Source organism: Colossoma macropomum, unplaced genomic scaffold (genome assembly GCF_904425465.1).
Source record: "Colossoma macropomum unplaced genomic scaffold, Colossoma_macropomum, whole genome shotgun sequence".
Lineage (NCBI taxonomy): Eukaryota > Metazoa > Chordata > Actinopteri > Characiformes > Serrasalmidae > Colossoma > Colossoma macropomum.
Genome location: NW_023494789.1, coordinates 36,907,692 through 36,921,097, shown reverse-complemented (window position 1 = coordinate 36,921,097; position 13,406 = coordinate 36,907,692). Strand labels below are relative to the sequence as shown.

The window sequence follows — 13,406 nt, the reverse complement described above, 5'->3', positions numbered from 1 at the left end:
TAACATAGCTATCAGAATCAGATGATTTCTCCTCACACTCACACAAATCTCTACAGTTACCCAGAATTGTGTAGAGTTGTGCTAAATGTGCATTTTCTCATAAGAGTGTATGAGCAAAAACTGCTAGCATCATAGCTCTCGGGCTATCTAATGTTAACTTGGTGCATTGTTTAACTGAAAGAAACATTCCATCTTATTCTGGTAAGTTACTGAATATGTACAAATGTTTCGTAGCTGTATCTTAAGTCAAATATATAACTAAATAAAGCTGCTTGCACAGCAAGATGAAGGAAAACATCCTACTGAAGTCAGACACAAGCTCAAATACACACACTCACTGCTGTGTTGTTAAGATTATGTGACCCTTATTAGTCCCACAACAGGGAAATTTCACCTCCTTGCAGTGAAACACCACATACACACTAGTGAACATACATTGCTCGGAGCAGTGGGCAGCCCTATCCACAGCACCCAGGGAACAACTGGGGGTTAGGTGCCTTGCTCAAGTGTACTTCAGTCACGTACTGTCAGCTCAGGGGATCGAACCAGCGACCTTCCAGTCACAAGGCTGGTTCCCTAACCTCCAGCTCAGGACTTTCCCCATGATCTGACCTCTTATTAGGTTTCCACAAGACCCATGACGTTTCAATGAAGGCCTTTCTGCTTTCCTACATTATTTGTTGGCCGTATATTGGTAGCTTTGTGAAGATATGAGGGTGATGTGATAGTTATAGCCCCACCTGCTGCGTGTGCATTTCATCAGTCACTCAGTCAGTGACTCAGTAAGAGGCAGGCGGAATAACCTTCAATGACTGGGACCCCATCCTTCTAGGGGTCCATGATTAAGATAGATCCATATTAAAGATATAAATTTGCATAACTCCATACAGATTGTAGAGTGTTTCAGTTCACTCTCTACATCAGGAACCACACCACAGAATTTATGAATTACAAACATTCATGAGGCACAACCCTACTCATGATTTTATGATATGATAATGTAAGAGTAAGTCATTTATAACGCTGTGCAGGGTAAGTCCCTTGGCAATTCCCATGCATTAATGTTAAGGCTTTGGACTTTGATATATTGTACGTGGCATTGGAGATCACTCCAAGCTTTAATAGAACCTTGTAAAGTCCTTGTAAAACCTTGTAGATCTGACACTATCATCTGAAAAGGCTCTCTACCCACAACCCTGCCAAATCCTTAGATCAACTCATACCTGAAAGTACATTTTGTACATAATGCAAACATCACATAAACTCTATGTTACTCTACGTAACTCCATTTAAACAGCCGCTGTAGATGAAATGGCAAAGGAGGTTGACCTGAGCTAGCTTTTAGCACACGGCTCCCTTATGCAGAGGAGCATGACAACTCAAGCCCCTTGCACGCAACTCATGAAAGGACATAAATTGTGCATGAAGACTCAGATTACATAACTGTGCTTTAGAAGCTGGAGGTTGGGCCTGAAACACGTCTTAGATCTGTGCAGTTCTGAGATGATTTAGATCATTGTGATGATTCATGCTTAATATGACCGAGGACATTATGAACAAGATGAAAAGGGTCTATTTTGATTTCAGGTTGACTGTTTGGTGTAAATTTTTTTATGTAGTTTTGGTGAAATGTGATTTTAGTGCTTCTGCAGCCACCATAGTTGCTTGTGGGTGGATTAGTTCATGTAATAAGTTTAAAAAATAGTTGGTGAGTTGAATAATGGGGGCAAAACATGATATGCTTTTGGGTGAAATGGCCTAAATCTATCTGAGAATGGGCCTACTGAACAACACATGTCCTTATGAAGATGAAAACTGTCCCTAAAAAATCAAATCCAAGTATGCAAAAATAGCCGTTTGTTAAGATGCTTATTTCTGATACTGTATGCCACTCATGTATATTGTAACGCTCATATAAGAGACCATATTATTCAGATTGCACTGTAGCTAGCTATGGTTGCCACCTGTGCAGTATTTTTGTGTATTGTCCTGGATTTTGGATGTCTGTCCAGGAAAAATTTCCATTCCTAGACCTATAAAGTCCCAGAATCCAAGCCACTGATTAACGCTTGTGTGGTGTTCGAGTCTGTAGGACCCATTTTCAGTGTTGTGTTGGGGTGAACCTGTGGGAAATGAAAGGGTGGAAGTGCTGTGTCCCTTCACTCTTCTCCTCCTACATGGCCTGCTGTTAGTGTGTGTGTGTGTGTGTGTGTGTAAGTGTGGACAACATGGACAGGCTGCTGACTGGCTACAGCTGCTAAAGAGGAACCCTACACTGGCCACTTGAGATATTTTAAACATTATTATTATTATGGTATTTTTATATAAATTGTTATGGCTGAAAAAAATAATGAGACCACTGAGCAACAAAAACATCAACACCACACAAGGGTTAAACATCTTGATCTGACTAAATGTAGAGCTGAAAATAGCAAAAGACACTAATGTTATTGAGTAGTTGTGTAGGTGACATTTAAATAGGCTGTTGCTTAATGTGGAAAAAGGATGTATGAGGCAAAGCGTTTAGAGGAAGTGACAGATTGAAGACTGCCCACCATTTACACCTCTGTGCTGGGAAATATATTTCATTACGACACACTCCTAGAGGCTCACCTAGTATTTCTACTGTAAGAGTGTTTGCTTTCATAAGCAGCAAATCTGCTCTTTGTTTCCTAGACAACAGCACTGCACTGCCTTATCTCAGTCATATTACTCTGTCTTCACATACAAATTCAACAAAATTCAATTGTATAGTCACACTAATTGCTTCTCTCAGCCTCTTATGCATTCTACCTCATCCACCCCCCCACCCCCTCTCTCTCCCCCTCCCTCTCTTTCTCTACCCATCCGTCTCCCCTCCCTTTCTCTGACTCCCGCTGCATACCTCTCTCCACCATCCTCCTCCAGCCAGTAAAGAACAACAGCTCGGCTCTGAGCTCCGAGACACCTTTTCTCTTTCCTTTTCCAGCCTTTTCTTCTTTCACATTCTCTATTTTTCATCCTCTTTACTCTTCTGCCCTTCATCTGACCACATCCACCTGCAAAATGGCTAGCACTGTAACAGGTAAGGCCCAAAATAGCCTCTTTCTCCTGGGCAGGGATTCAACAGCTACACTGCTAGAGGGCTTGGCAGATGCTTCTGGAAAGGATGCTGCATCACTAATGAATGTTCTATGACCAATCAGTCTAGATTATAATAGTTATATGTGTTTGGACAGATGGAAAATAGAAGCATGCTCCTTTGTTTTCGATTTAGCTAGACGCTCTATCAGTAAACTGCATGAATAGGTTTTAGCCCTGATGTCCTTAAAGCTAAAATAATGACCAGTTTAACAGGTGAATAGGTCCACTTTCTGCACATTATGGAGTTACTTATCATGTTTGGTAGATACTGTGATCTTCTGGTGTGCTAGCAGCCCATTGCGTGACAGTGCTGATGCCCACTCACCACTGCAGATTTTATGCTATAAAAAAAAGCGCAGGTTCAGTCAGAGGGTAGCAGTGCGGCATGCTGGTTGTTTGCGTTGCAGTTTTCTGGGACAGGACCATCTGCCTCCTCTCGTGCCCATTCAGAGGGCATTCATGAGCTTGGGTGTGTACCCTGGATTTCAGTCCTGACAAAGAGAAGGGTCGTTTTCTCTGATCATACCAGCACAAAATATCAGTCCTTGAAAAATGCAGTCTTGCTAGGAATGCCACCCACTCAGCAGGCCTTTAGGGAGAATCATCTCAGAATTTATTCAGCAGCTGCACCTCATAAAAACGGAATCTCATTACGTCTCCAGTTATGAGGTGTATGATAAATCTTTGTACTGCTCTCATACAGCAATTTTATAGCAATTTCTATAGCTGTGATGGAAACCCCTGCCTACAGACAGCCTGCAGACAGGCCTGAATGAATGCAGTCTAAAATCAGATGTGAATAAAGCCTCAATTCCTAAACGTAAAAGTGGCAAAAAAGGGTATTAGGAGCAATGTTATAGAATAACCACTTTTAGATCCTTATAGGACCTTTCAGATTGCAAGCAATGATATCTTGGCGAGTGAAATCATCTTAAATCCAGCCAATATGTTTAATATTTCTCATTATGATATTGTTGTAAGAATGTTACAAGATTTAATGCGTTTCTAGACATTTTTACTTGTTTCAAATAATGAAATTGTCTCATTACTACTGGCAGCTAATTTTACTTTGAGCAAATTTATCTACATTGGGTCTTAAAACAAACAAAACAAATCTACCGATAGAATAAGACAAGTTCTCTTGATACAACTACTTAAAACAAGTATTTAGAAATAAGTTAAATAATCTTATAATATTCTTACAAATTTGATTTAGATAAGGCTAGATTTAAGATGTTTTCACTTGTCAAGATACAATTTTTTGCAGTTGTATTTCATTCATTTAAATATTTCTACAAAACGTTAACACCTACATTTTACTGTTTTTTTTTTATTATTATTATTTCCATCATATAATGTATAATGTGAAGTGTCTGTTTGTAAATGCTGTACATTTTGGTTTGTTTTTCTTAACCTTTACCTTTCTATTGCGCAGGAACTAGCATGCTAACACACTGCATAAGAAATAAGCCTGAGATAACATTATTATGTTTTATTATGGCAATGTCAGCGCTTGAGGTATCTTTGCAGTCTCAACCATCCTGCAAAGTCACCTTTCCACTAAGCTGAGGGTGATAAATAACAGACTTCTCTCAGCTCGCCCTTGTATTGCATTCCTCCTGGGAGTAATAGTGGCCATTCATTACAGTAAGAGTTATAAACTTTGGCCATTCTTTGCAATATAAAAACAAAATGTTTCATGAATACTGATCTGATATTTTCCTTTATGAACATATTACAACAGAACAATAAACATAACATAATATTCATGGTACCTGGATGAAAGAAGCTGTAGACTTTCATCATGTCATGAATTGCCCCCTGGAACAGATACACACGTGTCTGTGCTCTCAGCTTGTGAGGAGCAGATCAATAATGTATGAGTCAGGTCATGTGAGGATTCAGAGTTAGTTCTGATTGGCTGCATCTGCAGAGACACTAAAAGAAGGAGTGAGTCCACCACAGCCTGGTGATCGGAAATGCAACATTATATCATCACTGACGCTTACACAGCGGTATTGTTATTGGATTACATGGCTGTATTTTAGCATTTCAGTAAGCATTTTCAAAGTGGGCATAAACAAGTGTGTAGGCATGTACACCATTTACTGGTGCTGCAGTGGCAGGGAGGATCTGAGTGGACAAACATGAGTTAAATGTAACTGAATAATAGATAACATCAGTGTCCAGTTCCCACTTTTACTGTCCAGTCTCTCGCTGTCTCAGAGTGAGCTGAGCCCTTAGATAGAATCCTAATTCTGCGCCCATTAAGGTTACTCAGAAAAGTGGGTGCTGCTTGAATCAGTTTACTGTTTGATCACTCAAAGTCACAAGAGAGTATCATTTCACAAATGAAAAGACAAAAGCTTTGGAGCAAAGCCAGGGAAGAACCACCTTTCCCTAAAGAGCCTTTCAGTGGAAGCTTTTCAACCTAATTCATATCTGCAGAATACAGTCACTCATCTTTAATAACAGTTTAGATGCAATAATTTTTAAACATATTTCCAATTGGTACTAAGTGTTTTGAGTTGGGTGGGGTTTCTGTTCTTTTACTAAGTACAGGGAAACTATTCTCTGTGCTAAATGACTGTATATTACTGATGCAGTAGATAGCGATTAGGCTGAAAATCGATGGAGTATTCCTTTAAAGATCCATCTGCTGAAAAGGTCCTTAGGGAACCAAAAGTGAATCTTCTATGGCATCACTCCAAAGAACACTTTTGGCACCTCCTTGGTTTTTTGAGTGTCTTTTTCAGTTCTCTGGACAGGACACCCTTCAACTGTTTAACTTCTATGGTTGACCCCTGCCTTGCCTCTCCTTTTTCCAGCCTACTCTGAGAAGCTGATGGAGATGTCAGTGCTGTCTCTTATCTGCTCCTGCCTGCACTCCAAGCCTCATCCCCAAACCCTCGGCCTGTTTGAGGGTATGTGAAGCTATATGTGATGTTACAGCAGTGGTACAGCTTTTTGCCTAACAGCGTATGGGCCTCCTAGAGAGCTCTTGCTTACTTAGCAGAATAAACTGGGCTATGTTTCCCTAAAGAACCACTGTGCTAGTACAGATGTAGAATAATACTCTGATGCATAAAGAACTGCACATTATGAAACTGAAAATAGCCATAAACATACAAGGCTGCATCTATATACAATTTAATATAATTACTAGGGATTCACAATGTTACCAGAATCATATCAGTATTGACAAATAATTGCTTAAAAAGTACCCACAGTAAACATCAGTTGTTTAAATTTGGCTAGATTTTAAACTGATACTCGATATATACGATATTTATTGTAGAAGAGCAGAATAGAGGGACGTTGGGCGACTACACTACAATGTCTGTATTTAATTATTTTTGCAGAAATAAATGTTATATTACTTTATAATACTAATACAGGTGGATTAGTCACAACTTCCTCATTTTATAAATTATATATCAGCATTTGTATCAGCATCAGCAGATGTGTACACAAAGAATAGCAGCATCGGCCCACAATTTGCATATCAGTGCTTCCCTAATAATTACTTTATGGTTAAACATAATTAACAAAAAATACATTCATTAGACTGAATTATTGTGCAAATAATCTTATTGGTTTATAACTTAATGATTACGGTTTCATCATTTTTGTTATTGGGTCCAATTACAAGCCAAAGTGAACATGTATTAGAATAAAGGGTAAAATAGTTCATAACCTAGGGGGGATAGAAGGTAATGTTGCCAAAAACAAAACCAATACAATTCAGTTCCTCCAAACAGGCACCTGTAAATATATATAAACTTCCTCACTTTCCACTGTGGCCTTAATGACTTCATAGAAATCACTCATAAGAGGAACATCTCAGCATTTACTTCTGTGATGAACTAAGACCATGAATTGTATTTAAACAGCATTTGCAAATTGCTACTGTTACTACATCTTTTGTGAACGTACCTACTTGCCTCCTACAGTGGTGCCACGGTAGTCTCTAGAGCAAAATGTTCCAGATTAAAGACTAGAAAAACTGCCTTCTGATGATGTACCCTGAAGGTGAAAGGAGCTGTAAAAGGTTTGGCATGGATTCTTGAGGGCTGGCTGTTTGAAACATTCTACTAGCTGGCTAATTCTTAAAGAATCCACACAGCTAATGTTACTAGAAAGCCAAATATCACATCTATATGTTAGCCTCTACATCAGTGGCTATGCTAACGGTCAGGATTTTGTTCCTGCTGTGGGGGAAATGTTTCTTTAATCAAGCATAGTAATTTTAACTATAACGTTTGTTTACTTGTGAACCATCACTGATACTGAAATCAGATTGATTATGTCATACAAACCTCCGGTATTCTAAAGTTTATTACCTTTTGTCGTTCTTTGATGGTCTTCCTTGACAGATATGGAGGTGAAGTCCCTAAATAAGCGAACCTCTGGCCAGGCCTTTGAGGTCATTCTGAAAAGCCCCACTGATCTGTCACCAGACCGGCCCCAGAGCCTGTCTCTGGCAGCTCACAAGAAGGAGCCCTCACTGGGAGAGCTGCAGAAGAAACTGGAGGCTGCTGAGGAAAGGAGAAGGGTGAGGAGAAACAGTTTGACTTTGAAACAAGGAATATGGAGTTTTGGAAGTTCCTGAGTAGGTTTAGTGGTCATAGCTTATCTCATAAACTCCACAAAAGTGTTTAGTCACAATTTCTACAAATGATCTGCGAGAGCATGTTGGTTGAGGACATGAGAACATCTCTCTCTCTATCTGGCCACAGAGTCAAGAGATGCAGATCCTGAAGCAGTTGGCTGAGAAGCGGGAGCATGAGAAGGAGGTCCTGAACAAAGCCCAGGAGGTCAACAACAACTACAGTAAGATGGCAGAGGAGAAGCTCAACCACAAAATGGAAGTGAGCAGTGAGAACCGCACGGCCCGTCTCAGTGCTCTAAAGCAGCGCCTGAGAGAAAAAGTGAGCATCTATGGTTTCTTTTTCAAGATTTCAGATGCTTTACATCATCATTATGTTTACATCTTTTTCATGTTTTAGATTCTTCTTATCTTCGACACTCATTGTAAGCACTTCAGTAAGCAGTGTAGATGAACCACCTACTTTTAGCATTCAGGTTCAACAGCACTGTTAGCTCCACTGGGAGGGAATTACATCATGAATAATGCTTGAAATATGTGTGCTATGAATCAGTAGATTAACCCCATTTATGTCCATATCTGAATATATATATTTCCTTTGGTTCACAAATCTAAGACATTTTTTAAATTGATCAGACTTTGTGGCCAATAAGGTTTTTATCATTGAATTTATCACATTAAATTTCGTCTTTTGTGGTGATTTTTTGACAGTCCACACTTGATTGTGAATAAAAGTATGAAAATTACATGTAATCAGATACATTTTTATAAATTTTAGATTTCAGGATATTATTAGATGTTCGTCCAATGTATGTCTATGCAAAATTACAGCACTTGAGACCAATTAGAACTAGTTCTGTGGCAGTTTTCCTTTTTGTACTAAAATGTAGTTGTTGGACATGGATGTGTTAAACATCAGTGATCTCTAAAATGCTTTCTCTCCAGGAGCTGCACGCTGCAGAGGTGCGCAGGAATAAGGAGCTGCAGTCTGAACTCTCTGGCTAAGGACATACACCAGCTTTCCAAAGCCTGTCTCCTTATACATCCCAACCAATTAAGCTTGGGTTTGGAAAAAAATGTCACTTTTTAAAGCCACTCTGTCTTAAGAGGCCATCAGATTTTCACTCACCGTATCAGTCTCATTTCCCACAGAAAGCAAGATAAAACATCTAATAATGTACTTCTACATATCTAAACTTCACAAATATTCAACTTGGTATTCACATTTACACTGCACTTTCTGGAATACTGAAGCTCTTATTGGTAGTGAATGAAAATTCATGGGTGATTAACCCAGTTTTTCAGTGTGCCAAAGCAATATGGCCATTAACCGAATGCTGAAGACCATATAAAACAATAAACTTGAAGCAAAGCAGCTTCATATAAACAAGTGTCTGTCATTTCTGGCTCTGATGTGGAAAGAAACATGTATGAACTGTGTGAATATTAAAAGAAATGAACATGGAATGAATGTACAATGTTAGCACCATATCAGTATCAATAAACCGCTGTATTCATTTCAGATTGAGATTAGAATTTAAGATAACTGTTCCATTTTCTAAACTTAGTATTGCATGTTGTTACCAATGTCTACAGGGTTCTTGGCCCCTAAGGAATTTCCATATGTGTGAACATTGTATAATTGAACATATCATCATGGTCTGAGCATAACCTTGTATCTCCAAAATTCCAGGAGAAGGAAAACATTATTAACTTCTTACTCTCCAGGGTATATTTTGGTTTTTCCATTTGAATTTACATGACCAAATCGTAAGGCAAATTATTCAGTATCTGCATAAAATAAATGAAAATTTTAATTTTATTGATTTTTTTTGTAGAAGTTCCCCTCAAATTAACAGAACATGTGTTTTATTATCATACACATATTGCTATATGCTTACAATTTACTGCTGAAAGCCAAAAATCTTAGACACTCTTTGTATTTTTTTATAAAGATAATTTTTACAGAGCAGATCACTGAAGAGACAACATCTGTTTATCGTTTATAGCCCAGAGTTTTGGAAAAAATGAGTTTAGCTTCTTCTATTATAAGGGTTTAAAATTACATTGCCCATCTAGAAGACAGTTACAGCTCTCATATGACTTTTGAATGTATCTTATGAAATATGAAAGTTATGAAGAATATGACGAAGTGTGTTTTGGAACCACCAGTGGTCTCAAGGAATTGAAGAGATTCTTTAATGGAATTTATGAGTGTTTTGATGTGAAATCCTGCACTGTAGAGAAATTAATTCTGATTTCTTTAAAATGGTGGTGACAGGAACATGAGGTAGTGATGTCTACAACACAAATATAGCCTTTTTATTTACTATCCAAAATGACCAGTGAATATGCATAGGTCTTTTTAAATATGTAATGTTGATGATAATTAAAAAGTAGTAAATCTTTAGGTACTATTTTGCCTTACAATGCTGCGCATGTACCTCATCACCATTAAATAATTTATAAATATATGGTTTAGGCCTAAACCGTATCTCGGAACAATCATAAAATCATAAAACAATGTCTCAGATATCAACCATTTTGAGTAACAGCTTTCTGTGAGTGAGACTTTACTGACATTAAACTCTTTAGATGCCTGGTTCCTATCACCACCACTGTGAACGATTCTGACTCTGTAATGACCTGTAATGGTACCTCTGAGTGACTTTGTTTACAACTTCATTCCCCTTTAACTGCAACATTTTTTTAAAAAGAGATACCATGTCACATCTAATGGAAATCTAGGAACACATAAAAGACATACTTAACATACCATCATGAGGGCATGGCTCATAAATAAGGGTGTAACAAGGAAAAAAACATATTGGTGCCAAAACAGGTTTATGCAAAATCCGACTGACACTGTCTGAAAACACATAATGAAAACACCATAACACTGATAAATGTGCTTCAAAACTTTTAAAAAATATTTTTAATGCAGTGTTACTTTAAGTTGCTAGATTGTTTAAATAAAAACTGGTATAAATGTTATTTAAAGGAGAACTGATATTATATTGCACATAGTACATCTTATGGCAAAAGGGATAAAAGATCCACTGTTATTATACCAGTCAGCCACTTAGAAGTTGTGTATCCTCTGGCAGCTTTAGTGGAAATGAAGTGGACATACCCAATGCAAAAGATTTGGCTATAAGCAAAACAGCAGTAGATCAGCTATTTCAACAGAACCATCAACACTACATAAAGTGTAACATACAAACTCAGACAGAGGACCAAAGACCATAGAGACTATAAAGAGTGTGTGTAGAGATGTGGCTGCGACTGAGAGAGGGTGGGTAAAAGTTAAGCACTCCTCTTATTAAATCAACTATGAACATATGATATCTTTAATTCTTTTACATATAGACCACTTTTCATACTGGTGGCAGCTCAAAGTGCTTTACAGACAGAAGACAAAGCTCTACTGAACTACTAAACTCAAAATATGCGTATTAATTTAAAATTATATGACAAACACATCAAATAAAAAAGATAAATACCATAGAGACGCAGAATTTAAATTTTAAAGGGACATGTTTTCAGATTTTTTTTTTTTTAAATGTATACTGAGCTTGACTGTCTAATAAAAAGTGGAAGTTCAGAAGGTCAGTATCCTCAGATCACGTGGTGGTGAAGAAACGAAACTTAGAGCTCTGCTCAGCTACTTAGCTTTCATTTCATCTCAGTTTAATCTTGTGTCACTAATCTGATGTCACGAACTTCCTGTTTATCAGGACCAGCTCCTTTACTCATTTGCAAACGGCATGCAGCCTTTTAAATACGCAGAAATATGAACTCGGTTTTCAAAAGAGAGCAGAAAATCATGTATTTAGGCTACCAAAGTGTCTGAAACTGAACGCAGCTGCCTGATGCTCTGCTGTTCGTGCTGGTCTCATCAGTCAGTGCATTAAAACAAGGCAGCTTTTTAACATGAAAGAACATGTTTGACTCGCGCCTAGACGGCAGCGTTACGTCACGGCGTTGCCAAGATACCGACAGCTGACTGCTAGCTGCTAGCGTCTTTAGCTGTTGACGCCAGGGCTCCAGGGTTCCATTCCAGAAACGATAGAGTCGACTCCGATTCCGATTCCAAGTGATGAGTCGATTCCAAGGATCGATTCCAAAAAACGAGCATACACTGAAGGACATCGGGCAAAAATAAACAGTACAAGATGAAGCTGTGGATTCGACTCTCGATTCCTTGAATCGATTCTTTTTGGGATCGACTCGCAGCCCTAGTTAGCGTTTTTTCACCCATAGAAAATACTTTGCATGGAAAAACATACATGATGTCTTACTGGTCCTTCATTATTATTATTATTATTATTATTATTATTATTATTATTATTATTATCACTTCCAATCTGTATTAAACAGTTACACATTAGCCTATCCATAAATTTGCAACTTTATTTATTTAACAGCCACTGTTCAAGAAATACACATCACGGGAAATATTTTAAAATATTTTATTTTTACATTTACTCTGTCTATATGTGCTGAACACGGTGGTTGACGAAATAATAGGTCAGCTGACAGTCATTAGCTTTACACAGTGAATCAGAAGGTAAACATCATGGGCAAAGGTTGTGATGACAGAGTGTAAACACTCGTAAGCAACGACATAGTGCTGCAGCGTCGTCTCTGGTGTTTCGTTCATTTCTGGGTGGTTCAGAGACACATTAATCCGGCCTGGTTTCATGCTCTTGTTCAGGCACGTCTTTACAAACACCGCAAATTGGCTGTCTGAGAATGACACGCTATATGTTCAAAGGTTGGCTCATCCAATGTTTCTTCTGAAATCAGTGGTATTAACAGGGAGTTTGTCCTCCTTTGCTGCAGTAACAGCCTCTACTCCTCTGCGAAGGCTTTACGATAGATGTTGAAACATTGCTGTGAGGATTTGATTGCATTCGGCAGCGAAAGCGTTAGTGAGGTCTGGTAATGATGTTGGATGATCAGTTCTAGATCACAAATGTCACTCCAACTCATCCCAAAGGTACTGGATGGAGCTCCGTCACTCCAGAGACCACAGTTCCACTGCTCAACAGCCCAATGCTGGGGGGTTTTATACCCCCTTAGCAGACGCTTAAGGTTGGGCATGGAGACTTAGGCTTATGTGTGGCTACTCCTAAGCATTGCATTCTATTGGCAAAGCTTTAGTTTGGCGATTATATAAGTTGTTCAAGCCCCTGGGTCAGCAATGGGTACACCTTAAAGTAGGTGAATTCATATAGTGTAGATCAGACCGTATTTTATTTAATTAATAATGTTGTGGAGTAAAAAAACATGTCTTTGGTTATTGGCAAGTTCATCCTTCTGCTGTATGATTAGGCTCAGTTACAGTTTCAATGTGTAAGTTAAAGCACATGTTTGCAAATAAATCAAATAGCATATTCACTGCTAAGTGTACATTTTTCAGTGACACCCTGGTATTTTCAGCTGTTACTAATGAGGGTTATTTTTTAACCAAGTAGAGATGTGAACACACATTTATTATCATAAAAACAAAGATCCTTGTTATGTGGGCATCATTTGTGGGTTTAATACAAGTTAACTATTAACCAGTCAGGTATTTTGCATTTCAAAGTAAGTACACACTCAAGCACCTTATTTTTGCCAACGTCATGTGACCGAGTGTGCACTCACTTCCCTTGTATTTCTGTAAAAG

At 38.3% G+C, this 13,406-nt stretch overlaps 1 protein-coding gene across 1 annotated transcript; it reads left to right on the top strand.

The window, feature by feature from the left end:
* The first annotated feature begins 2,846 nt into the window (after window positions 1-2,846).
* Window positions 2,847-9,122, top strand: stmn3 (stathmin-like 3). Its single transcript, XM_036571196.1, has 5 exons — window positions 2,847-3,064; window positions 5,952-6,047; window positions 7,500-7,678; window positions 7,863-8,054; window positions 8,678-9,122. The coding sequence occupies exons 1-5, from the start codon at window positions 3,046-3,048 to the stop codon at window positions 8,735-8,737; spliced, it is 546 nt and encodes a 181-aa protein (XP_036427089.1). The 5' UTR covers window positions 2,847-3,045; the 3' UTR covers window positions 8,738-9,122.
* The last annotated feature ends 4,284 nt before the right edge of the window (window positions 9,123-13,406 follow it).

Coding starts and splice junctions, on each gene's coding strand:
- stmn3 (XM_036571196.1), top strand. Junction 7,679..7,862: donor CTGCTGAGGAAAGGAGAAGG/GTGAGGAGAAAC, acceptor ATCTGGCCACAG/AGTCAAGAGATGCAGATCCT. Junction 8,055..8,677: donor AGCAGCGCCTGAGAGAAAAA/GTGAGCATCTAT, acceptor CTTTCTCTCCAG/GAGCTGCACGCTGCAGAGGT.